Source organism: Passer domesticus, chromosome 7 (assembly GCF_036417665.1).
Source record: "Passer domesticus isolate bPasDom1 chromosome 7, bPasDom1.hap1, whole genome shotgun sequence".
In the NCBI taxonomy this organism is placed as follows: domain Eukaryota; kingdom Metazoa; phylum Chordata; class Aves; order Passeriformes; family Passeridae; genus Passer; species Passer domesticus.
The window spans coordinates 33454212-33479963 of record NC_087480.1 but is presented as its reverse complement, the minus strand read 5'-3'; the positions used below and the strand labels follow the sequence as shown (position 1 = coordinate 33479963).

The following is a 25752-nucleotide window of genomic DNA, read 5'->3' as shown; positions in this document are numbered from 1 at the left end:
AGGTTGAGAACTTTCTTCCAGTGCATTTAAGCCCACAGGGCGGGGGAATGCAGGTGTAAAGGTCAGTGGTGCAAGAGCTGTGGCGAGCTGCCTGGACTTCAGCCTTCCCTTCCAATCCACAGCCGGAGAAACTCAAGGGAAATTCGGAGGGCAGAGCGGTGAAGGCGCAGCGCTGTCCTGCAAGGTTTGCTCCTCACTTCTCTTGGGTGGGTTTGGCAGGGTTTAAAAGCGGGCAGACAGCTCTCCAGGGTTTTGGCATTCACTGCTGGCTTTGCCTTGCTGCTGGTGGGGGGAGAAGGGTGTTGCAGGGACCCTCTGGAGTAAAACCATCTGCAAGCAGTGCTGGAGAAGTGGGGTGGCTTGAGCACCCTGAGCTTGCCTGCCCTTTCCTGAAGCCAAAGAAGGCTCCAGAAACAAGGCGGGCGGCTGTGAGCATGTTCTGCCCTGTTCCTGCATATCAAGGACTGGCTCAGGCCAGGCTTGTGAATGCCAAAGGGGTTGTTTTGCACCTCCCTCATTTTTTTTCCCTGGCTTTCTTCAGTTTCCTCCAGTTTCTATTTATGTTAACTTACTTTTTGACACAAAACCGATAGAAAAAGTTATAAATTACTCTTTCTGCAGACCCTGCAGTAGCAGTATTTCTTATCTAATCAAAATTCACGTGGGTTCATTTTTTCCTAGTTTCTTTGCTTTCCAGTCAAGCTCGGTGCAGCTCAGTTTACACACCCCAGTTTTGAGTTCCTCTCATTTATACCCAGCGTTTCCTGGGTTTCTTACCTTTTGTATATCCTGTAATCCCAGCCTTGCTTTCACGGAGCTGTCTAACTTCTGAATGGCTGCGCCGTGCTCCTGCTCAGTCAGGCATTGCTTTGCTTTTCTCCCTCTTTTTAAACCCTTTTTGTTTTCAAGAGATTGCTCTTTAATGGGAAGTTAAAAAGGAAAGCGTGAAAACGAGCCAGCTTAGCTGGAGTTGCTTCTCCCAGAGGTTTCAGGATGACTCCCAGAGGTTTCAGGATGATCGGGCAGAAGAAGATAGCTGCAACTTCTTTGCATGGGCTGGAAAAGAGAATAAATTGAAGCGGCAGAACAACGAGGTTTAAAAGTGCCTCCTTTTCCCCCCATGGAGGAGGGAGATTCCTGGACCCAGATTGGGTTTGGCACAGCAGGAAGGGTAATGAGCAGGATTTGTGCACAGCACTTGCACCAGCAGTGGCTTTCTCCCAGGACAGTGGCCGTGGCTTTCTCCCAGGACAGTTTTCCTTCATGGACACCTGCAGCTGGAGAAGACCAGGGGTGTTTTGCTGGGGTTGGGAAGAAGGAGCTGGCGTTTCTGCTGATCCCCGGGCTCTTGTGTTTCCAGCTGCTCTCACACCAGCCTGTCACCTGCTGCAGGCCAGCATGGTCCGGCGTGTGGCCGTGGTCGGGGCTGGGGCTGGGGGCTTGGCCTCTGTCAAGTGCTGCCTGGATGAGGGGCTGGAGCCCACCTGCTTCGAGAGCAGCGCAGACATCGGCGGCGTCTGGCGCTACACGGTCAGTGCCCTCTGTGTTTGTCCCCAGGTTTGTCCCCTTCCTTGGACACTCCTGGACCGCAGCAAAGAGGCAAAGGTGGCCACGCCCTCAAGGACGGCTCCTCCTAACTCCAAGATGGAGAAGGAAATGGAGGGTGCGGGAATTGGATGGAGTTTTGCAAAATAGGTTTATATGCACTGATTGTTGTAGTGACAATTGATTGTTAGTGATTGTGCCTTGCATACTTCACTTGCAAAGGATAAACAAAGCCATCAAAGAAGTTTTTTTCCATTCAAGAGAGGGGGAAATGTGGGAAATGGATTTGTAGAGAATTCTCAAAAGCTGGTAGAAGGCTCACACAGTGTGTACATCTGTATGTAAACCTTGAGATAAGAAATGCTGACTTAGAAATGCCATGGAACAGGACAGATGTTGAGAGAGAAATGGAACTAGAAACAAGTTTTAAAGGATGGTTTTGCAAATGAGACTAGATACTTTGGAGAAATAGAACTGTGAAAGATGCACTGTAGTAGGACCCATGAGGGGTAATTTTAGATGATTTGTTTTAAGGCATTTACAGCATGGTGTGGCAAAAGCTGATAGGCCAAGAAACACTTATAGTGTATTCTAATTAAGAATTACTTGGCTTCTGATTGTGATGGCGTGAATTATAACATCTGTATTGTCTCACCCTTCACATGAGACTGAAAATGGAACAAAAGATTTTAAACACCTCTCAGTTGCCCCATCTCTGGGTCACAAAAGAGCTTAATCCAACAGAGGGAGCAATAATGATTGTCTCCAGATGCTAGTCCTGGCTTGTGTGTGAGGAAGAAAAATACTCACATACTTGATGGGGAGAAAGTCTTCCCCTGCACACCTGGAAACATCAGCACTGGCTTCACACAGGACTCCACAGACAACAGGAGGATCACTGTGTACCGCTCGGTCATCACCAACACCTCCAAGGAGATGTCCTGCTTCAGCGACTTCCCCTTCCCCGAGGATTTTCCCAACTACCTGCCCCACAGCCTGGTCCTGGAATACCTCAGGATGTACGCCCGGCACTTCGACCTCCTGCGGCACGTACGCCTCCAGGTGAGCAGGGACCCACGGGGAGAAGGGCCATGGCTAGCTGCAGACTGGAGCTGGGATGGGACAAGACTGGGTGCCAGCCCGCAAGGACCACGTGCCTTTTGAGTCCTGAACGAAGCCTTTAAGCCCCAGGTTTTAACTGAGGCTGGTTTAACACAGGCTTGCCCCCAGTGCCACCACCAGGGCAAATGCAGGGTGGGGTTTTACAGCTTCAGAAGTGGCGCGCAGCTCCCCAGGGAGCCAGCCTGCTCCCAGCAGCTGCAGCCTTTCACAGGCACATCTCCATCATCCCTGACTGCTGTTCTGTTGGGCTTCTGTACAAGACAACAGTTGTCAGTGTGAGGAAGCGCCCGGATTTCAGCGCCTCAGGCCAGTGGGAGGTGGTCACCGAGACCCAGGGTGTCCGTGAGTCCCACGTCTTCGATGCTGTCATGGTTTGCACTGGCCACTACCAGGAGCCCTACTTGCCATTGGCTTCTTTCCCAGGTAAGGCCTGCCCAGCAGTGGGGTTCCCCCAGCACCCATGGCTTCCCCTGGCTGGATTTTGCTCTGCGAGCCTGCCTGCTCCATGAAGCCCCCACATTGAAGCAAGCAGGACCCTGACCCCATGGAAATAGTGTGGGGCATTGCAGGGAATGGGGAAAACACCTTGTAAAGGTGCAGCCAGGCTTTCTCTTAGTATTTGTAAAGCAAGACTGAGCTGAGGAAGTACAGGGGACCTCCATGGGCTCCTCAGCTGCACGCAGAGGTGGGAGCAGGGAGAGTTGGGGGCTGCACGGGATCTGGGCACAAGGCTGGGGTGAGTGAATGTATCTGGCAGTAGGAGATGCTCCCTGCTCTCTGCCTAGGCATTGAAAGCCGCTTCAAAGGCCAGTGCCTGCACAGCTGGGAGTACAGAGACGTGCAGGCTTTCCGAGGGAAGCGCGTCCTGGTGGTTGGCATCGGCAACACCGGCGGTGACCTCTCCGTGGAACTGAGCCATGTGGCTGCCAAGGTACAGCTCCATGGTGCTCCAGACAGGGCCTCTGAGAGCCAGTGTCTCTGATGCCCTGTGAGGGCTGACCTAGAACAGAGACTAGACAGAGCTAAAGAATAAAATAGAGATTTATTAAGAAGAGTCAAGAGATCCACTTTGGGCAGCACAACCCAAAATGGCCACAAAATGCACAACCGTCATGAGGTCTCTCACTTTTATAAGTTCTGGTCCATTTTTATATTGGAGTTAATTGTCCAGTTACAGATTTAGCCCATGAAGTCCCATCCTTCTTGTTTTTCTCTCTGCAGTCCACATTGTTTATGATCTTGGGCCTGAGATTTGGATCATTTGTCCTTGGTGCCCAGCTGCAGAAGGAATTGTTTTGTCTCCCTACTCTGTGCAGAGAGCTCACCATCCCATAATAGGAAGCCCAGACTTACACACTAAAGCAGAACAGAATCTGAAAAATAGAAAAGCTAAAACCTGAGGCATCAGCTCAAGGTACTTCAGGGAGCTTTGCCCCCAGGTTCCTCAATAAATTTCACTTCTCACTGAGGGCATTTGAAGAAGCTTTGTGACTCCTGGAGAGTTTGGGCCGCCTCAGGACTGGCAATTGAGCAGCTGTGGGACCTTTATCAAAGCCACCCAAGCTGCTTGGTTCATCTGGATGTCATCTCCTTCCCTTGGGTTAACTCTGTGTCGGCTCAAGTGCAGGAGATGGGATTTGCCACTCAGGACAAAACCAAGGAGATGCCTGGGCAGGAGGCTGAGACCTGCCTTCCCCCCAGGTATTCCTCAGCACCAGGAGCCACACGTGGGTCGTCAGCCGGGTCTCACACCAGGGCTTCCCCTTGGACATGGTCAGCACCACCCGCTTCAACTCCCTCCTGGACTGGCTTCTCCCATCAGCCCTCACAAGGAGGATCAAGTTTCGGAAGTTCAATTCATGGTTCAACCACACAAACTATGGCTTGGCTTCCAGCAAGAGGTGTTTTTTCTGATTGTTTTGTTGGGTGCTCAGGGGGTCTTCATAATATGAAATGCTTAATTCTCAGTTTTGGGGGATACTTGTGGAATAGCAAACCATTGGGGTTCTGACCATAAAAAAGTCATTTTAGGTCCCTCCCAGATACTAACACTGCTGCCCTCTTTTCCCTGCTGCAAGCTCCAAGTTTAAGATGATTATCAATGAAGAGCTGCCATTCTGCCTCCTCTCTGGGACTGTGGTGCTGAAGCCAAAAGTGAAGGAGTTTACTGAAAGTTCTGTTGTTTTCGAAGACGGGACAACTGAAGAAAACATTGACGTGGTGCTCTTTGCCACGGGCTACAACTTTTCCTTCCCCTTCCTCGAGGAGTCCGTTCGCAGCGCCATCGACGACAACCGTTCCCTCTACAACTGCATCTTCCCTCCCCAGCTGGAAAAGCCCACGCTGGCCATCATTGGCCTGATCCAGCTGACAGGCTCCATCATGGTGGGGTCAGAAATGCAGGCTCGCTGGGTGACAGGGGTCTTTGCAGGTAGGAGATGGGGGACATCTTCTGGGCGGGAGGTTTGGGGCAGCCTGACCTGCTGCCCACAGAGCTTAGGGCATATTTCAGCTCCATGGGTAGCCTCTGTCCACTAGCTGCATCCCACACCTCAGGAAAGGTGCTGGGACTGTGGGAAGGGGCTGAACATGTCCTCTTAAGGTGCTGCTGGAGCTCGCTGGTTTCTCTGTTCTCAGGCTGGAACAAGCTGCCTCCCCCCAGCAGGATGATGGCTGAGGTTTTGAAGAGGAAGCCACCAGTCAAAAGGTGTGTGAGGCTCCTGCAGTCAGGATGAGATGGGTTCTGTGTGCCAGGATAAACTCAGGGTAGGGGGGGACTCGATGGCAGACACAGGAGGGACCTGCTCAGCACACCCAACTCTACATTTATTATCTCGCCATCCGCATTGAGCTGGGAAAATGCTCCTGTGGCTGATTTATGAAGCAAGACACCATAAGCTTCTCTGGAGCAGTTTATGACAAGAGCAGGGCCTGCAGCTCCCCTTGCCTCTCTTCCCATCTCCTTTCCTCCCTTTTTTTCCTGTTCTCTGGAGATCCCCCTCTGCCAGGCCTCCAAGCCATGTCCTTGTTCCCAGCACGTCAAGATGAAGGTTTGGTTTCCTCCAGACTGAGGGTGCCATCTCGTGGCTTCTCCCTCCCAAATCCAGGCAGTGGGGAGAGCTGGGTTCCATCCAGATTCCATCCAGATTCCATCCAGAACCCCCGTGGAGCTGGGCAGTGTGGGTGGGGGATGGCTTGTGTCACTTTCTGGCAGGTCAAGGTGTGTGTCCCACCAGGCCGCTGTGTGTGTGGGAGCTGCCAGCCTGCCTCCTTGGCACTGGGATTTTACAGGATGTGTCCACAAGGATGTGGGATGGATGATGATGGAGCAAGGAGGGGACCTCAGGGTTGGGTCTGCCAGCAGGGCAGGGCTGGCTCATGGGACACTGCGGAAAAGCTGGGACAAAACAGGGCCACGGGGTTATGACCAGGAGCCCCACTGACTGCACCACGGTGCTGTTACACAGAAATATGGAAATTTCTGTTACAGAGAAATATGGAAGCCTGAGGTGCAAGGGGAAAAAACTTGAGGCTGTCTCAAACTTTCCTCAAGCAGATCAGCACGTCCTCCCTCCTGTGAGGGAGATAAGGTTTCAAGCAAAAAAATCCTGGAGGTGCCTCCCAGCATGGGAAGCTTTCTGCATTTCCCAGATTTCCCCAGTCTCCTTGGCATCCTTATCTCTGAAATTCTACATCTCTACTTCTTGAAATCAGCCAAATCCACACCCCTGAACCTCAGGGAAGGACACAGCAGGCTACTTGTGGCATTACAATGATGCTACTGTTAAGGTAGAGCTGATTTTGAAGCCACAACTATGCAGCAGAGACAAAACAGGTTTCTGCTTATCCCCTGCCCCGGGGAACGGCTGGCACCAGTCCCACGGAGGCTCCTTCAGTGTCTTTGGCTTTGTTTGGGGCTAAGAGAGCTGAGGCCTTTGCTGCCCATGGAGCTGGGAGCTGAGACAGGATGATGCCACCTGACTTTTACTTCTTCCTTCCCATTTTAGGAATCCGTGTGAGAGGGAGAACCTGAAGATGAGTTTCATCAGCTACGTGGACAAGATCGCCGCGTGCGCTGGCGTCAAGCCCAGCGTGCTGAGGCTGCTGCTGACAGACCCCCGGCTGGGCCTGGCCATCTTTTTTGGGCCCTGCTCCCCATACCAGTACCGGCTGGCGGGCCGGGGCAGCTGGAGCGGGGCCAGAGCCGCCGTGCTCACCCAGTGGCAGCGCTCCCTGAAGCCGCTGAGGACGCGGCCGCTGCGGGACGGCTCCGGCAGCTCCTGGGGCTGGGGCTGGATGTGCCTCCTGGCTCTGCCAGCTGCTCTCACGGCAGCTTGGCTCTTGTCCACACACCCCCGGCCGGGCTGGAGCCCCCGCGCAGCGCCCCGGCTGTAGGAGGAACCCGGAGAGGTGATGTGGGGATGGAGCGAGGCTGTGCCGGGTGATGCCAGAGGGCTGGAGCTGGCGCCAGCCTGGGGCTGAGTGTGCCCGGCCACCTCCTGCTGATGTTCCACCAGGGTGACAGGGAGTTCACCATTCTGAACTGCTGAGCATGAGGCCAGCCTTCCTGCCCCCGCTCCCGAAATTTGGGCAAGACCCACACCTCCCTGAGATTTTGTGAAACGTGAACTGTCGAGAGCTACTGCTGTGTCTGGTGACTTTCGGGACAGGAAGGAGGGAGGCACAAATAAACCTCACAGATCTACTCTTTGCTGATGGCTTCATTAATGGTTTATTACCGGGGTGTGTGAAGAGGATCCCGAGCTGTGGCAGAGGGAGACTCTTGCCCTTGTATATATATAATCCATCCATTGTATGGATAGAAATATCAACAAAGAAGGTGTATGAGAAAGATTATATATGTTAATATATTGATATATAATAATAAATTATACACACAGCGATAAATCCAAGTAAGCAGGCATCCCTGACATTGCCTGAGCAGCCTTAGGATTACAGGGAACCCTGAATTGCTGGGATGGGAACAGGGATAGGACTGGGATGGGAACTGGGATGGGGCTGAGATGGAGCCGAGATGGGAACCAGGATAGGATGGGGATGGGGCCGGGATAGGACCAGGATGGGGCTGGGATAGAGCCGAGATGGGAACCTGGATAGAATTGGAACAGGACTGGTATGGGAACCGGGACAGAACCGGGATAGAATTGGTATGGGAACCGGGATAGAACTGGAATGGGGCCGGGATAGAACTGGTATGAGAACCGGGACAGAACCGGGATAGGACCAGGACAGAACAGGGATAGAACCGGCACAGGACCCGGATGGGGCCGGGATAGAACCGTGACAGGACCGGGACAGACCCGGGACAGAACCGGATCAGGACCGGGACAGGACCGGGACAGACCCGGGACAGAACCGGGACAGGACCGGGACAGACCCGGGACAGGCCCGGGATGGGGCCGGGACAGAACCAGTATGGGAACCGGGACAGACCCGGGACAGGCCCGGGACAGGCCCGGGATGGGGCCCGGTCCGCACGGCCCCACCCTCCGCCCCGCGCCGCCAGGGGGCGCACCTGTCCCCGGGAGCCCGCGCGACTGCGGCACGGCGCTGTCACGTGACCGGCGGCGCGGGGGGCGGGCCCGGCGGCTCGCGCCGTGCGCGGTGACGTCAGACGTCGTTGGCGCCCGGCTTGGCCGCCCGCCATCTTGGCCCCTGTGTGCGAGCGGCCGAGGCGGCGGCGCCGGGAGAGGCAGCGGCAGCGCCGGCACCGGGACCCGCGGGCAGCCGAGCGCCGCCCTGCGCGCCCGGTAAGCGCCGCGGCTGCTGTGCTTCACCGCGGCGGAGCGCGGGCTCGCGTGGCGGCACGGCGCCGGCAGGAGCGGGCGGGCGGCCTGCGCCGCATGGCCCCGGGCGGGGGCGGCTTCCGCCCGGGCGGGCCCGCGGCCGGCGGGTGAGGGGCGCCCCGGGCCGGCACCGCCGGCGGGCCGAGCGGAGCGGGGCGGCCGGGCCGGGGCTCGCCGGGCCGCCCGCATTGGCGCTCGGGGCGGCCGCGCCCCGCCGGGCTGAGCCCGGGCCGCGCCCGGGGCCGGCGGGAGAGGCGGCGGGGCCGGCGGTGCTGCTTCCTTCTCCCGCCCGCTTTTTCGCCCCTCGCTTTTCTCCTTTTTTTAAGGGCGCTTGGTCTCCTCTTTCCTGTCTTCCCCTCTCCTTCTCTCCGTGCCGCTCTCTCTCTGGGGGCTCCCGGAGTAGCGCGGCGAGCCCTGCGTGCGTTCGCGCTCCGTGGCCGCTGTGGTTCTGCGGGAGCACGGGGGGATTGCAGCCCCGTCCCGCGGTGCTGGAGGCGCGGCCCCTCGCTTTCCCCGCTCTGGAATTCCCATCCGGGCTTCTTTCACCGTCCGCCTGCGGTAAAAGGCCGTTCTCGGGTGGGTCGGTGCGGGGCTGGGTGAAGGGAGGCATTGTTTGTGCTCCCGGGGCCGGGATTTGTGGGGCTGGGGTGTTCCCGTGGGTGGCGTTCAGGGGTGGTGGGAGCGCGCTGAGGTGACACGGCTGAAATTCACGCAGTTGGTCTGCAGCGGGCATAATCCAGGGTGCGGGGATTGAAAATTTTGAGGCTAAAAGATAATTTCCAGTTTGGGCTCCCTTCCTGAGGGAGGGGACATGCACGAGAGCGTGGTGGTGGGCCTTGAATGGAGCATCGTGGGTTTTCTTCCTTTTTGCCTTTCACGTGGGTCTTCTGTAAGTATATTCTTTGGTGGAACGTCTTGAAGTCAATATCTTCAAGGAAGGGCCGTTTTTCCTTGTTGCCCTGATTATTGGGGTTAAATAGGTTTATTGCTGGAAATTTACAGTATTTCCAGCAGAAGGAACGGGGCTGTGATTTTTAATAGTTTTATTTCTTGTGCAGTGAGGCACCTGGCCTGCTTGGTGTCTCATCTTAAAGAACAAGAAAGAGCAGACAAGAAACTGCTTTTGAAGGGGCAGGAAACAGGACGTGATCTCATTTGTCCATGTATGAGAAACAAAAGGATTGACCTTAAATACTGACTGCCAGGAGCTCCGTGTGGCTGTCAAGGTTTTTTTAATTCTATAGTCTAGAGAATTTTGTTTCTACATTCATTTTGTGGGTGTTGTGGGGCAGCTCTGCAACCGTTTTCTTGAGAATAAAGAATCTCAAAGTTTTGGGAGTTGTGTGACCTGGATGAATGTTCAGTGGGAAGGTGCTTTGGTGATGTGGGATTGAGAGGTCACTCTTCAAACTGAAGTGAGGGCTTGCTTCTCTCTTGGGCCACTGCTTGGAGAGCAGGATTGAGGCTCTGGCACCTCCAGCTCTGCCTTGCTGGGTGCATCCATTGCTTGTATGAAGCTCTTGGCTTTTGTAGATAATAGCCCATGAAATATGTATAATTCAATATCCAGTTGCTTCTGTGAGTCTTGGTAATATAAATATTCTGTGTCTTGGCAGTTTAGTAGCAATTTATAAAATCTTTGCTCTCATTTCGACTTTCCATAATGGGAGCCCTGGTTTTTTGTAGAGCAGAATGTTACATCAGTCTCCAGTTTTAACTTGGGCTCCTGGTCCAGTGCTGTGGATTTATGGGATGCACCTTCCATAGGTCCTGTGTCCTTAGGGAAGGTGAAACAGGCCCCGGTGAGCAAGGGAGGGATGATGCAATTCCAAACCCCGTGGGTTTGGGGCTGTCTGAGTGAGTGCTGGGTGGCAGTTAAGAGAAAGAATGGAAGTGAGAGGAGGATTCTGTTCTGTGGGGCCCATTTCAGCCAGGTGTCCTGCAGGACTGGGAATTCCTTTGTTCCAGGCTGATTTCCAGGCTGAGGAATGGCAGGGATGTGAGAGAGGGTAGATGAATACCATATAAGGGGTGGTGTGGATAAAATGAGCAGATCAAAATCGTGCAGAAGAGTTCAAGCCTTGCACAGTGCTCTTACAGAGGAGTAAAGCCTTGAGTAGTGGATTGGGGACGTGAGAGAAGGAAAAACCCTTCTCTTCAGAGGCTCCTGCAGTAGTGGAGGGTTTGAGGGGGGGAAACCACCACGTGAAAATGCAGCAGCTTCCCACTAGCCAGGGATGGATGTTGGGCTTGTAATGACAGCGCTGCTGGTGGTGTTTTACTGGTAGAACCAGTTCATCTTCTGCAGGAAATTTTTTCCTTTGCTCAGCCTCATGCTCTCATTATTTTTTGGGTTTGGGTTTTACAAAACTCGGTAGAAGCTTATGGGTGAATGTAGTGTGAAAATCTGAAATTCGGGTGAGGACGTGGGAGAAAATAATCCAGAGTATTGGTGAAATGAAAATGGAGTGCACAGGAGTCTTAAAAAATGCGTCAAGAGCAGAGGAAGATGAAGCCCTAATAAAAATCAGATGAAGACAGCTTTTATGTCTATGAAGAACAGGCTAACAGAAATAGACTGTTTTTATTACAAATACCTCAGCCATTACATAACATTCTAAGTCAATGCTAACGAGCTCGTCTGTTACAGATTGCAAACACATACTGGAGGGAGAAACTGTTTAACATTCACATTGTTCATGGTTTAAATTATCTGACACTGTCTTGATTAACGGGGAAATTAGAGTGCAGAATCAGCCCTACATGTCTTCAGTCTGAAGGATGGTGGTGATAAATTTTAACTGATGTTTATTTGAAAATAATGTGGGCTTCATTTCCAGGGTCTTCCAGCACCAGAGACAGGAATGGCTGCATTTATGTTCAGCTACAGCAAATGCACAAGTACTGCCTGAAGAACTGGGGCATCACCCAGTCCTGGGAAACTGAGAGGAGTCTCCTAAATACCAATTCAGTCAATATACAGCTGATTCCTAAGTGGAATGTCAGCCTTACTGGCATTTTACCTAGCTGGGCTGTAGGTTGGCAATTACTAGGCTGCATGTTTTTTGCTGCACTGCTTGCTTAAGTTAGCAAACCAAACTTTCTGTGCTTAGAAAAGCAGCCCTTCTCAGGCTGTCCTCATGAAATGGAATAAACCACTACACCTTGCTTTAGAATTCATCTTTTGTAGGCAAGTGATTGTTGCTAGATTTTATTGTTTGTAAATTTTAACTTACAATTTCAATCTACAGCTATAATTTTAAGGAATGTTTGCAGCAGTAATGATTTAAGATGTACTTAAAATGATTTGAACCTTCAGCTAAGGTGGAAGTGCAGCAACATTTGCTTTTTGTTTGAGAACCCAGTAATTTCCTCTCAGTTAAAGACCTGATACTGCTTTAGGACTTCTGTTTCAACCTCACCAGATATTCCACTGAAGGACCTCAGTCTTAATGTCAATGAAATGATGCTTTCATTTTGAAAAAAAAAAATACTGATTTACAGAGCTTGTTTTTTAGTTATGTCTGGGACAGTTTGTGCTTTGTATAGGTGCACAGCACAAGTCCTCTAATGAAAAAGAACAAGAACATTTTTCCTTGACAATGCAAATACAAAAGATGTGTTTTAGCAGGAAAAGCTTGCCTTTGGCTTGTGGCATTTCTTAGAGGTTGCTTTGCTGGAGTCACCTTGGTTAAGAGATGTTTTTCGTGCCACAGATGAAGCCACCAGCATGGACAGAGCTTTGTGGGACACACAGAGCTTTGGATAACTAAAAGTTCCTTGATAAGTATTTTGATAATGTATTGAGCCTGAATTATTTACTGCATCTTGAAAGCAAAGTGTCAAGGGATGTGTGGGTTGGTTTTTTTCTGAGCAGAGTAAACAACCAAGAGCAAGTGAAGATGTTAAAGCTCCTCTGCAGCCATTTGGCAGATCCAAGTTAACTTCCCTGGAAAATGGATTCTGTAGTGCTGAGAGACAGATGCATAAAGCTGCCTGTGCTGATAAGGCTTTTTAAATTTAGCTTCCCATCTTTTTTCCCCTTTTTTTGTGGCCAAACCCAGTCTAAAGCAGAGGTCTGCAGTCGACCCTTCCTGTAATTAACTGGAGTTGTCCAGAGCTGGTGTCAGTGTGGTGTTGGCAGCTGCATCTCTTCCATGCTGAGCATTCCTCAGTGAGCAAGGAGATGTGTCTGTTCCAAGAAATGAGTGAGTCACAGGGAAAAGCATGAAACCAGAGATCCAGAGGATAATGGGCAGCAGGTAGAAGAGGCTGTGAGTGGCTGGGAGCTCTCTCCAAGCTGGACCAGACCAAGGAACAAAAATCTACCACCTTTATATGCATTGCAGTGAGATTTTTTTGCTGTTGCTGACTCTGTGTTACAAGCTGGAGCGTTTGGCAATCCTGGCTCTCACTATCACAGTGGGAGTATCTTAAAAACCTTCAAAATACGCTGTAACGTCTCTGTAATACAGAGAAGAAATTATGTTTATTTTTGATGTACATGAGCCAGGTTAGGAATATGGTAGGAATAACGGGCAGCAAAGAATTTGGGCAAGGTGGGAAATTTTGAACGTGGTAACAAGTAGCTTAAGTTATTATATAACTGATTAGAGTAACTGGTTTTAACTTTTTTATATCATGCTGAGGTTGTACAAGAGTTCAAAACTGGTTTTTTCTGTAGGTTCTTACTGTTGAGTGTTTCCATCTTCAGATTGGATCCTTCAACAACAAAAATACCTTGAGAAGGTGAACAGAAAAGAACTGGGGGGAAAAAAGCTGGCAAAGAGGGAATTAATTTTGGCACATGTGTTGTAAAGAAGAGGGGAAATCCTTAAGGATGTAGCCCTAGAGTGGTTCTTGTGCACTGTCAAAATATTCTGTAGGAGCTCATGAACAGAGGAGCTTGCCTGAAGGTTATTTCGAAGCAACTTCTAACAAATTTCCAAAACAAAACTCCTTAGATGCAATTATTTCTTATTTAAGGATTAACTTATGAATAGGGGCTTTGGAAAAACAAGTACAGAAATTTTTACTTACTTGCAGTTGAAGTCAGGGATACTTTAAAGATACAGAAAAGCATGATGGGAAATCTGCTGCTCACCATTGTTGTTCCTGGGGAAGAACGCTGAAAAAAGGTCTCACTTCCTCTGTGAAAAAACATTAATTATTCCACTGGGGCTTGGAAATTGTGGTAAAGGAGTAGGAAATAGAAGTTTGAAAGAGATTCCTTTTCTCCTAATCTGTCCTGCTCTCTTCCACTGCCCAAGTCTGTATGGGGTGGGTGGGAGAGGTTGCCACCAGCTCAGTGAGGGTTGGTAATAAAGAGGCTTTTGCAGGAAGTGTTAAAGTGAAAGGGAAAAATGAAACAGTGGAAAGATGGGCATTGGCTGTAAATGGCTGCAGCCTGTGCTCATCTGTTGGGGATCTGGTCTTTTTCCATGTATTTATTGATTTTCTTTCATCAGCTTCCTAGAAGGAAGTGTTTTGCACCAGCTTATCACTGGGACCAACTTAGGAGTGGAGTCTGTTCACCTCAGCTGTTGTTCCTGGTAACTCCCCCAGGCAGAACCTGCAGAGGAGCAGACTCTGCTCACCACACAGGAGAGTTGTGAGGCTGCTGCTGTGGATTTGTGTTTTGTCCCCCTTTCCTCAGCCTGACAGAGCAGCCTCTACTCAGGATGTCACCAAGGAGGGCACTCCCCATGTCACTGTCTGTGTGTGGGGAGAAAGGGTTTGCTGATATTTTTGCCTTTCCATGCTTCTGCTGGGTGGTGTGGTTCAGTTGAGCAAGAAACAAAGTGGTGCTTGTGACAGTCTGCTGAGTGAGTTTGTAATTTTTTATGGGATTGTTTGTGATCCTAACCATTAACAGATGCCTTTACAGAGAGCTGCTGTGGTCGGGATATACTGATCTAAATTAGCTATGAAGAAGCTTGGTGAATAGTTGTAATTTTTTCAGTTAAAAATCCTTCTGACAGGTAAGACAGGTCATGGTAATCTTTTGTATTCAGAGAAAATGCTGCCTGCCAGGCTGCTGTTTGAATCCTGCACTTTGATAGCAGGTACACAGCTTGTTTCTGCAAGAATTTGCCTTAATTTATTCCCTTATCTCGTGCTCAAATAGGCAGCGATTCAGTTTTGTGAGCTTTGAAGTTTTCTTATTCTTCCAAATAATGGAAATTTCTTTAATAAATGGTTTTGCAAATCTTAAAAATAAGTCTCATTTGGCATCTGCAAGTTGAAAAGCTAATTGGGCGAAAGCACTTGCATTGTTCTGTTCCCAGAATAATGAGAACGCTTATCATTATGATGCTCTCTTTAATTCTATAGAAACTGTTTGGGGTTTTTTTCTGGCCCTGGCTTTCTTCCAGTACTTCAAAACTCCTGCCTCAATTAAAAATTTACAATTTATGAAAGTTTCTTAACCAGCTGCATGAAACTGGAAAATCAAAAATCTGTCTTGCAAAAAATTTGCTTAATGCTTGGTGTCGAAGAAATCAGAAGCGACTTGTAAAGACATTGTCAGGCTAAGAAGAAATAAAATAGCCTGCTCTAAAAGTGACCTGCAGAGAAATCTGGGATTTTAGGCTTTCAGAAAAGAACAGATTTTTAGTTGCAACATGTTTGGTAATCTACTGAAACATGTAAATATTGTAATTTGTGTCTGAGGATTGTCAGCACGTGGCCTGAGTAGCTGTGTTGGGTTGGGGCATTGCCTCTGTCAGGTTTGGTTCTGACCTAAGTGGGACACTCACTGGCAGTCTCTTTACTGCAGTGTCTTGAAAAACCCTTTCTGGCAGAGAAACTGATAATTTGAAAACATTGGAGGAATGCTTCTAGTACAGGTATTGGTGGTTAACTCCTCATTTGCCCTGGAGCTGTGGGGGTGCTGTTGAGTTTCTCTCCACTGGTCTGGTTCGTGTAGAACAAATGGGAACATGAACTGGACACCTGCAGTACCAGGGAAGGCTGTGCTGGGTTTACCTGTCACCATATTCCACTGTGGTGTTCTCATCCTACAGTCAGGAGTCTTTTTGGCCTCTGACAGCTTTTTATTCATGTGTCAGTGATTAATGAGGTTTGTTTTGCATTGCTGCCTTGCTGTGCCTCAGCCCAAACTGGGAATTGCTCTGAAAAGAGCTGGACAAGTGTGGTGGTCGTTACTCTTGGAATCTGCAAGCAGACATGTGGAGAGCTGTTTCATCAAACATGACTCCACATCACCTCCATCAGCAGTGGGAAGCTCTGGGACAAGTGCAGCCTTACAAGCCTGTGGCTTACAGACAGAATTAAGGTGTGCTGCAGTGTTGATGTGCCAGGATCAGCCTGGACCATTCCAGCAGAGGGGAATGCTGAGCCCAGGGTGCATTTGGCACATCCAGGGTTTCTGATGTTCATGACTGTGGTGCCTGTGCAGTCAGGTTCACAACTTCAAAGTCTCTTCTCTTTAGTATTTGATTGTATGCAAATTCCATCAGTCTGTTAGCCTAAAGAACTATTTCTCATGTTGCAAAGAAGTTTGAAAAAAATGACCAAAGTAAATTTTCTGAACTCAGAAACTAAATTATCTAGATCTTTTAAAGCAGTCATCAATATTTTTTTTTTGGCCAAGGACTTGAGCCTTAAGGCTGAGTTTGGACATCACGTATTTCAAGTCTTCAAGGTACTTGACCACCAGAGTAGGATTTCTTTATGAGTCTTACTTGCTTAGAAGTGCTGCTGCTTGAGGTGACAGATGTTGGGCTTTCAGTTCAGAATAGTAGAAGAGCTTTTGTTAAAACTCTCTGGTGATCCTTGTACCATTCTTCATTATCTAACCTTTGGAAATGCAGAGAATTAACAGACACAAAATTCACTGAAGGGAGTTTCTTAATTTGCCCTTGTTTGATACTCCACTTTGAAAATCAATATTTTTTTGAAATCAATTTCTATTTTAATTGTAAAGTTATCATTACAATAGAAATAACAGTATTTAATTAGAAATCTACAGCAGACAGGGATATTATATCTTCTGCATGTGTAGTACTTGGGAACTGAAGGAAGTTTTTAGGGAGGAAATTCCTAATTTCAGCATTTTGTTTTAAGAATAGCGGTATTTATGCTTGTGAACATCTCTAAATTATCTCTTCAGCTCTTGTAAAAGGCAGAAGTAAATGTAAGAGGTGTCTTGGTGAACAGCTTCCCTTTTTCAGTAGAAAGCTGAAGACCAAACTTGTGCCATTGGTGTAAAACGTGGAAGAAAGAGACAAACATTGGAAGTATTGAATTCCTGGATAACTGCGTTGTTGTAGGTAATATTTAGATAGTATTTGTGAGGATACTGAACAGCTTTAATTGATGTTCTGACTATAAACATGCAAAAAAAATCCACTAAAGGAAATTAAAACTATTTTCCCCCTAGAAATCTTAAATAGCTTAAATTTCTGCCTGTGAGGGGAGGGGATGGGACCAGAATCTCTCAGTTACCTGAGGTCACCTAAAAAGGAGAAGATTTCCTAAGCACTAGAAGTACCAGAAATGATCTTAGCTGAATGAAAGCAGCTGTGTGACACATGAAAATGTTGGATGCATTTCTGACAGTTTTATTGCCAGTGTGAGTTTAACCTGTCTGTGGCTTTTTAATCCCTTGTTATGTGGACACATTTAAGTCATGCTGATTCTGATTGAGCCTGCTGATCAAGCTGCTTTTGTCAGGGCTGTTCCACAGGAATATGGTTTCATTGAAATATTCATGCACATACAGCTAAATAGATATTAAAATCTTTGGATAGAGACAAATTTGAGGTTTGCTGTACTTGGATCTGTGGGTTTTTTTATTATTTTTTTCTTTTATTCTCAAGAAAAAAAAATGGAACTCACAGATAATTCTTTTTTTCTGCAATAATCATCCTAAAAGTTTGGTTAGTGCCATGTTAGTCTTAAAATGCTCCCAACAAAAATTCCCTGAGCTGTTGAGGTTTGTTGCTGGCTTTCCTGTTGGAAAGCCAGGGTTTAGGTGATCAGTATTTCTCAAAAAAATGGGTTCAACAAGCTGCCTTGCAGCCTTTCTAAGGCAGCAGATTTGCTTGCTCTGTAGATTGCTGGTTCAAAGTAACATATGCTTTGTGGTGAAGTTAGATTCTGGGTAGAGTTTTTTTGTGGGTGGCTAATTTGGGTTGTTTTTCATTGCTTGGCTTAGTAGCTCCATTTAGGCTGTTGTTGCATGTCTGGTAGAATTGATGCTGACATATTTGTGGATGCCCATTTCTGGCATCCACAAACTCCATTTTTATAGATGCATCTGTGGGGATGATGCCCTAAAATGGCTGTCTTGTGTCATGGTCTGTTTTCCACCTGACACACTCTGCTTTGGTACTGTTTTGGAAAGACTTTCTTAGGCTTTAAAGAGGAGCTATTTGAGGAATGATTGAACTAGCAAAGCCTGCTGTGCTCCAGCTTTGTCTCAGGATGGAGTGTCTTGGTTCTGAAGAGCCAAACTAATTTTGATTTTTTTCCATTTGGTGGCTGTTAACTCCTCTAGATTGTGGCCATCCTACAGTTCTCCCACTGGGGTGATGGGTACAGAGGAGATGGTGATTAAGGGGTTTTCTTGTCCAGCTTGGCTGCCAGTCTCCATGGATTTTATCAGTGCTTTGTATCCTCTTTCAGGCTGTGCTGGAAAGCAGTGAGCCCAAAATCTGGAGGTGAAAGAGTGTTTTAGTGAGACTTTCTAAGGAAATCGAACTTGTGCAGGTCTTGTTCAAGAATGAACTGTACTGAGATCTACCCAAGAACTCTTCAAAGATTTGAAGAGCTGCTCTTCTTGTAGGTGATGCAGGTACATCAAGCAAAAGTTTGGAGTCCCCAAAGTGTTCCTGCAGTTTTCAGCCTGCTTAGCAGCAGTCTGCTGGATAATGAACCTTGCTGCAAGTAGCTCTTGGAGAAGTGAAATCCTGATTTGAGAGGCTTTATTAGATACTGAGATTGGACAGAGACTTCTTTGCTACCCAAGTGTTACCAGAGGTTCTGCAAGCTTTTGTCTGTGTCATATTAAGCTGATAGTGCTGAAATTCTTAAGAATTCTTAGTAGTGGGATAAATGGCCAGAACTTTTGTGTATTTGTTTTGTTGTTATGTTTTTGTAGATAAAAATTGGGCTAAAAATGTTGGTTCCAGAGGTGAAAGTATAAGACCATCAAGAAGAGATTGTTGACAAACATCCATGTCAGGGAAGTGTTTAATTGTAATTCCTTTTTTTTATTTGTGTGCAATCTTCCCTCTACAAAACCACATCTGAACCCCATGTATTCAGTAATTGCACAGTGTTTTGGAGTGTCCTTTTAAAATAAGATTCCTTAAGACTGAGTTACAAAAAGCACAAAAAAGGCTTTCTTGGGTTCCAAGTATTTTGACTCCAGTATCCTCTGTTTCTTTGTTTTAAATTGGCATTCTGTTTCTGTAATTGATTTAAATTGGTCTCTTTTCCGAAGATCACACAGTTGTTTTTCAAAAATTAGGATCTAGCTGGAGATTATGCTTAGTTTTTACAGTAGTGGGCAGTTTCTTCAGTTCTAGAATCTAAATATGCCAGACTTACAGTTGAAATGAAAACTTTGTCTGAAATTTTTAATGGCACATTTTTGTGTGCAGTGAATTTTTTTTTTAATTACTAACACTGATTTGGGAGCATCTGCCTCTAAAACAAATGGAATATGTGTTAAAGTTTAATTTTATAATTTTTAAATTTTTTAAATTTTTTTTTTTAGTAGTTGTATTTGGTTCCAGGATTAACCAGAACGACATTGTTCAGTGTCCCAGAAACAAAGCTGTTCTTAGAAAAGTGAAGTTATGGCTGGATACAAATAACAGATTTGTATATGATGGTTTTTACACTTCCACTGCTTTAAGTGTGCTTAAAATAGTGTATGGAAATACTTTCTGGATTGGTCTCTTGGTTTCTGTTTTGAAAGAGGTGCTAGTGTGTTCCAGTTATGAATAAACTTCCATGCAGAGTTTTTTGTGATGTTTCCCACTTCACAGATGGGCATGTGGGGCACTGAGAGTTCAGCTGGTTTGAGTCCTCAGTGGTGCTCTTTGCCTTAAATCATTCCAGTGCCTTTCTCCAAATGTGGCCAAAACTCAGCCCTTGGAGCAGAGGTGACAGGGTCTAGAGATCCTTGTTGAATAGGAATTACGAGAAGTATTCCAGTATTTTTAATGTTTTAAGGCTTAAATCCCAGGAAACTCCTGTCCAGGTTACCTGTTCTGATTGAGTGGGTTAAAGAGGTGTGGGCTGGGGGGTTAGGATGGAAGGACTGTATTAAATCTGACTGCAGTGCTGCTGAAGAAGTCTCTTGACATGTTACCCTGAAAACAAGACCTTTTTGCCTACGTAGGGGTTTAAAAATGCAGTGTCTAAAATATGGTTTGTCATCTGGTCTGACAAGACTTTAGGAGTTAAGTTGTTAAATGTTTTATACTTGCCACTCAGTTCTCAAAAGTGACCTCAAAATACGTGATGTTTTTACCTTGTTTAAGTAAAACTTTTTTGTGAAGGAGAGTTGACACCTTTTGGAGGCTGCAGCTGGCCCTAATGGAACACTGTGCAAATTCAGAGGAGTAGTAAATTGTATAAATTTGTATATTATATTGAATATATATTTTATGGACCAATAATTGTATAAATTGTATTCAATTGTAAACGAGTTACAGAGATGAGTTCTAAAATGATCAGGAGAGCTAGGAATTAGTGGAATATGTATGATATGTATGGGGTTTTGTTTGCTGGGGTTTTACTATTAAAAACATGGTTTTGTAGTCTGGAATCCACTGCATTCAGTTTGTTCTTGTACCAGCTCTAAATGTCTAAGAAGGCACAAGTAAGTGTTCCTTAACAGAGACAGGATATTTAGAATTTGTGTCAGCTCCTTTGTGTACTGTTTTCTGTACACAAGCTTCTGAGTTCTTGCAGGATTTAAAACAATCAACCAGTTGGAATCTGAAAAAATAGTCTGGTACAGAAATTAGAGTAATAATTTTTACCCTAAAATCTTCAAGCCACAGTGAAGTTCACTTAACTTATTTAATAACATTGCAGAGCAGCTGAAGGGTAAATGTTTGCTCCAGAATTTTGGGAGCTTTGTGCTCTCTGTACTTGTGCATAATAGTTACTGTAATAATTCAGAATGAACAGCTGACTTGCTTAAATTTCTTCATGGTGCACTGAACCCTGCCAAGTGCCATTATGGCTGGTGCTGTTCCTTCCTTCTGGTGGCTGTCACCGAGCTTCCTTAGCTTGGAAAGTGCTCCTGACATCCTGTATGTGTTCTCAGGGGTGCTCACAGCTGCCTCTGCAGCAGCACACAGCCTAAACCTAGTGCACAGCAGTGCTGCACTGTGAGAACTTGACTAATAATAACAAAATATGGAAATGTTGGGCAAGTTGGGAATCACCTGGGGAGGAAAGTGCTTGATATGTCTGTGTTGAAACACCCCAGGTGTTCTGTACAGAGGGAGCGATTCCAGTGCTCAGGTACAGGAACGTGGCACACACAGGTGAAGTTTGGATGAACAGTCTTGGAGCTGGATGGTTCCACAGGGCTCAGAGTGGTGCAGCTGTCTCTCCATAGCCGATGTCAGGTGGCACTGAGTGCTTGTTTAATGTGTGACCTGCCAGGATGTTGGGTGAAGCCACGTGGGCTCTTCCGAGGGAGGGGTTGTCATCCCTGCCTTGAGCACCTGGTCTGAAGTCTGATTTGTAGGAATATCTTTGGCAACCACTATCAGGTCTAAGTGTACTTAAATATATATATTGTATATTATTGAATATATTGACCTGCCTAATTCAAATTATTTATTTTGTGCAAGTCTGATTACTGAGGAAGGTGCAGTTTTAATCATTGTAAAACAGTATATTTTTCTATGTAGTATAAGTTAGGAAAAAACTTGTCAAACCGTATGAATTTTAATAGTATAAAAGGCTTAGAGCTCAGTTGTAATGAGCAGACTAATTTTTCTAAATTAAACATAAAAAGGGGTATTCAGGGAATGTAAAGTTTTCACTGTCCTCTGTTCTTGAAGCTGTCAAACGTTCTAGAAAGAGCAGTTTTTACAGTGAAGGTCTGCCCAGGTATGGAATCTGTATTGCTCTGTAAAAAAGTGTTGTTATGATTAACATTTTCCATGTTTCATCTCTACCAGGGATGCACACTTTGGGAGAATATGACAAAAGATTATCTTAAACCACCCTCAGACTGCTTTCTGCTTGCTTTGTCTGTATCTGTTAGAGCTTTGCTTCTGTTGACAGTTTTGGGGGTAAAAAGTGACCCAAGTTGTCTTTTTTTAATTTGTTTGTTCTGTTTGCCAGTTTCTAGATTTTCCACCATTGTGAAGCTACTTCTTGTTTACAAACTCCTTGGCTGGGATGAGTCTTGGGCCAAAAATTAAAACTCTGGATGAGCTGTTTGCACTTGAAAGAAGAAGTAATTGTAATATATGACTTGATACAGTTCTGGGCTCACCTGAAAGCTGGTTTGCCACCCTGTGCTCCTGGCAGCTACTGCCCAGCACCTTCTGTGATGCTCCAGGATGGTTGTGGTGGACTCTTTATGATAAATACATGCTCTAGATTCCAGCCACAGACTTGGCTGTAGGCTGTCCCTCATCTATCCAAAAAAACTGTGCCGAGGCTGCAAGGTTCCACTAGAAGCCAAAGCTCAGTACTCACATATCTTTACAGGAAAAAGCCCACCTGGTCTGAAACATGAATTTAGGCGAGCTTATCTTTGGAGTTATCACACAACCTTTCACTCTTCAGGCTGCCCCAGTGCTTGCAGTCCAACTTGTCAGGCTTTGCCCATCAGTGTTATTCATGGCCAGAGTTCTGCTTCAGCCTGTCTGCAGACCTAAGCCAGGCTGACTCGTTTATCAGGCTGACTCTAGATTAGATATGAGCCTCTGCATTGGCCTTTCCTTCTGCAAGGAGATTCAGTTTACCAGAAGGAGTTCTGTGAAAGGACCTGGCAGACTCTGTCCCTTCCACTCTTCTGTTCCTGTCTGTTCCCAGCCTTGTATTTATGGAAAAGAGTCCACCACAATCATCCTGGAGCATCCCAGAAGGTGCTGGGCAGTAGCTGCCAGGAGCACAGGGTACAAACTAGCTTTCAGGTGATCCTTTACTTGTGTCTTACACTACAATCACTGTGCTCACAAGTTCTTTCAGCTCATCCAGAGTTCTGGTTTCCAGCCTGTTTTGCTCAGTGGGCTGGGTTCACCCTGCTCCTGTCCTGCATTTCACATTTTTGGATGACACACAGTAACGCTTGCTGTTGAAATAGCCAAGTGCTGACTAATCTGGGAGAAGAATCTGGGAGTTGCTGTCTTTTTCTGAGGGAGAATATATTTCTTGGCCATGTGTGTGGCCCCATACAAGGCTGGAGATTGTCCCCTTTGCAGCAGTCTGCATGGATTGCAATAGAATAGTTTCTGGCCCAAGTTACGCTGAAGCTGAGCCATCCCAAGGTTATTTGCCATCTTCATTTCTTTTCAATCATGGCTTGTAAATTGAGGTAGAAGGCAGAGGAGGATGGGAATGTTATCATACCTGTATAAATTAAATTTCCATGGTCTTTTGACATTGCTGAATGTCTGTCATGACCAAGTAGGTGCTTTGTTCTTTAGATTGCTTGTCCTTGCAGACTCTCAATCCACGAGCACCTTGCATGTGAATCACATTCCCTTTGAAGATCTGCAGCTCTGGGTTTGCCATGGGAGTTTGATCACTGAAGGGCTTGAGCAGGATGTCTTGCTTCTTGCTGCCTGCTTTTAGATTGAAACACAAGTCTTTGAGGATATATAACTCTTCTGGAATTCATACAGAAATAAATAAAAAATTGTTGTTGTAAAGGGGGTGGCAGGATTTTTTTGACTGTTAAGAGAAATCAGCTTGTAAAATAATATTCTGTTTGAGTGAATGCTCACTTGTGTTCCTGCCTGGTGATGAGCAGCAACTCTGCAAGTTCCTTCCAAGAACTTCTAGAGAAGGATCACAGTTAATTACTGGGTTCTTTCTCTCAAGGCCTGTTATTCTGGGAGAAGGAGGGAGGAGAGGAATGACCTGCTCCAAGAGCCCTGTAATTTACTGCTGCAGGAAGAATAGTGTAACTCTCGGTTTAAGGAATTTTCACTCTCCCCCTCTAAGCATACTGTGTTCTGGTTTTGACAAACAAAAAATTCTTACTCTGTGTATTTAGTGTCTCTGGCTGCTGTGTGCATGATGGTTCTAATTGGAGGAAAAAGAAGCAAATTCCAGAAATACTGTACTGCAGTAACTGTTAATTGTCTCAGTACTTGGCTTTGGGAGTGGGTGAGGTCATTGAGCTTCCCCAGTGGGGAAAGAGCTGCTGGTGGAAATTCTGTGTGTTTGTGGGGTTTGGGGTTTTATTATTCATTTTCTAGTGAAATCATGGATGGTATTTACCACTTTAGCAGTGTTTGATGTTAATTAAATGCTGACCCTCCTGATTTCGTGATGTTCATACGGAAGAGCTAGAAATACTTAAAAATTCCTGATGTTACATAAGGATAAGGTTTCTGGAGTTAATGCATTCCTTGGCATCCTGCAGAATGCTTAAATGAAACAGTGCTAATGGTGTTAAATATGCTGTCCACTTCTGCCCTGAACTCTGACTTCAGCCTTGGCTCCTGTTCAGATTCCTTGACTTTTCTGTTGTTTCCCTTCCCAGGCAGATTTTGAGGAGCGAACGGAAGGTACCAGACTCGATGAGTTTCCAGCGAAATGTCGGAAAAGTCAGGCCAGAGTACAAAAGCAAAGGATGGAAAAACAAAGTATGCAACACTCAGTCTGTTTAATACTTACAAGGGAAAGTCACTGGAGACTCAGAAAACCACAGGTGAGTAAGCTCTCTTTAGAATTGCATTCTTCCAGTTTCATCATTACTGCAGTGCTAATTAGGAGTGCAGAGTGTATGAGCACTTAACCACAGCCTGGTTTTTCATAACTGCTTGGTGCAGCAGTGAAGTGGAAGGACTGTGGAAGGCAGCGTTCATTAGAGTTGCTGTTTAGCTCTAAACAGGAGTGTCAGTTCAGAGAGACAGCATTTGCAGTCTAGTAGGAAGTAGAATGGGTGTAAGTAAAGATGTGCCATTCTCCAGCTGTGCATGTTACTGCATTAACATTTGCCACGCTGGAAGTGTTTAATTAAGGAAAAGCAATGCTCACTTACAGCTCTGGGACTTTGATTTTTTTACAAACTGGATAAAACTTACACTGATATCTCAAATAAGATGACTGTGAGCCTGCTTTTTCATGAGTCGTTGAACAGAGAACCGGGGGAAATTATGTTCTGAAGGTTTTGAACTTGACAAAATTGCCTAAATTGTTTGTAAAGAAGTGTGCCCAAGCTTGTGGAAGTTTGCCACAATACTGTTTTTAAACGTTGAAACAGAGCTGTCTGTTGTGATGCAGCTTACCCAGGGCAGTAACTTGTGCTTGTTCCCTGAGTTGGTTACTTGGTAGGTTGAATGTCCTGTGGGGTGCATTAGCTTTGTACTTGTGGTCTGGAGTAAATACAATTTGTAGGAATGTTTTTGCAAAGGCAGCATCTGCCAGCTGAAATTTGAAGCAATAAACAAATGGGCTAGACCCATAGGGGTATTCCTGGACTCATCAATGTACATTAAGCTCCAAAAGAGCAAGAGAATAATGCTTGACATTAACATCATGTTGTAAATGGCTTCTTTAGTTTTCTGTCACTGAATGTTGTGTATAAAGGTGGGACCATATATCCTTTTTAATCTCTGGAACAGGCTAACCATAATGACTCACTGCTCAAAAGTCCTCAGGTCTTCCCAAACCAAGTGTTTTCAATTCCCTTTTTAAAATATTAAATTCTGAGGCATTTTAAATTTTTAATTCTTAAAACTCTTTAATTTTTCTGACTTTCTTACAAAACATTTCTACGTAGCTCTGCCTAAACAGAGTTGTTAACTTGCACTTTCTGTTCTGGCACACAGTTGCTGCACGCCATGGATTGCAGAGTCTTGGAAAAGTTGCTATTTCCAGGAGGATGCCTCCCCCAGCTAATCTGCCCAGCCTCAAAGCAGAGAACAAAGGCAACGACCCCAATGTGAACATTGTGCCTAAGGACGGCACAGGATGGGCTTCAAAGCAAGAGCAGCACGAAGAAGAGAAGTGAGTTTTCACCTTCTTTTGCACTGAAAGTAGAAGTGACAATTCTAGATACTCCATTTCTTGCTGCTTAATGTTCAGTGTCCTG

General features: G+C 46.4%; 2 protein-coding genes across 18 annotated transcripts in view; both read left to right on the top strand.

Annotated features, from left to right (window-relative positions):
* The first annotated feature begins 44 nt into the window (after positions 1–44).
* On the top strand, positions 45–7390 carry LOC135304765 (dimethylaniline monooxygenase [N-oxide-forming] 4-like). 2 transcript variants are annotated; one of them, XM_064427557.1, is made up of 9 exons: positions 45–184; positions 1361–1530; positions 2419–2607; positions 2928–3090; positions 3453–3598; positions 4369–4568; positions 4746–5098; positions 5305–5374; positions 6675–7390. In XM_064427557.1, the coding sequence occupies exons 2-9, from the start codon at positions 1399–1401 to the stop codon at positions 7060–7062; spliced, it is 1641 nt and encodes a 546-aa protein (XP_064283627.1). In that variant the 5' UTR covers positions 45–184; positions 1361–1398; the 3' UTR covers positions 7063–7390. The 2 variants fall into 2 exon arrangements, with proteins under 2 accessions (XP_064283627.1, XP_064283626.1); XM_064427556.1 differs by lacking the exon at positions 45–184 and having other exon boundaries at positions 988–1530; positions 6675–7389.
* Positions 7391–8281: 891 nt separating this feature from the next.
* Positions 8282–25752, top strand: part of PRRC2C (proline rich coiled-coil 2C) — a 69057-nt gene continuing 51586 nt past the window's right edge. For 13 of the 16 annotated variants that reach the window (XM_064427526.1, XM_064427531.1, XM_064427540.1 and 10 more), the window contains exons 1-3: positions 8282–8438; positions 24199–24366; positions 25490–25667. In XM_064427526.1, the coding sequence (XP_064283596.1) occupies positions 24252–24366; positions 25490–25667 (293 nt within the window). In that variant the 5' untranslated portion in view covers positions 8282–8438; positions 24199–24251. Of the gene's footprint in view, positions 8439–8747; positions 9033–24198; positions 24367–25489; positions 25668–25752 lie in introns of those variants that run through there. The other 3 variants (XM_064427541.1, XM_064427534.1, XM_064427525.1) reach the window with 2 other exon arrangements.

Bases quoted from the DNA above. Each gene is read 5' to 3' on its own strand.
- LOC135304765 (XM_064427556.1), top strand. From the start codon at position 1,264: ATGGACACCTGCAGCTGGAGAAGACCAGGGGTGTTTTGCTGGGGTTGG. The intron at 2,608-2,927 runs GTGAGCAGGGAC...CTTCTGTACAAG, and splicing joins TGCGGCACGTACGCCTCCAG to ACAACAGTTGTCAGTGTGAG. The intron at 3,091-3,452 runs GTAAGGCCTGCC...CTCTCTGCCTAG, and splicing joins GCCATTGGCTTCTTTCCCAG to GCATTGAAAGCCGCTTCAAA.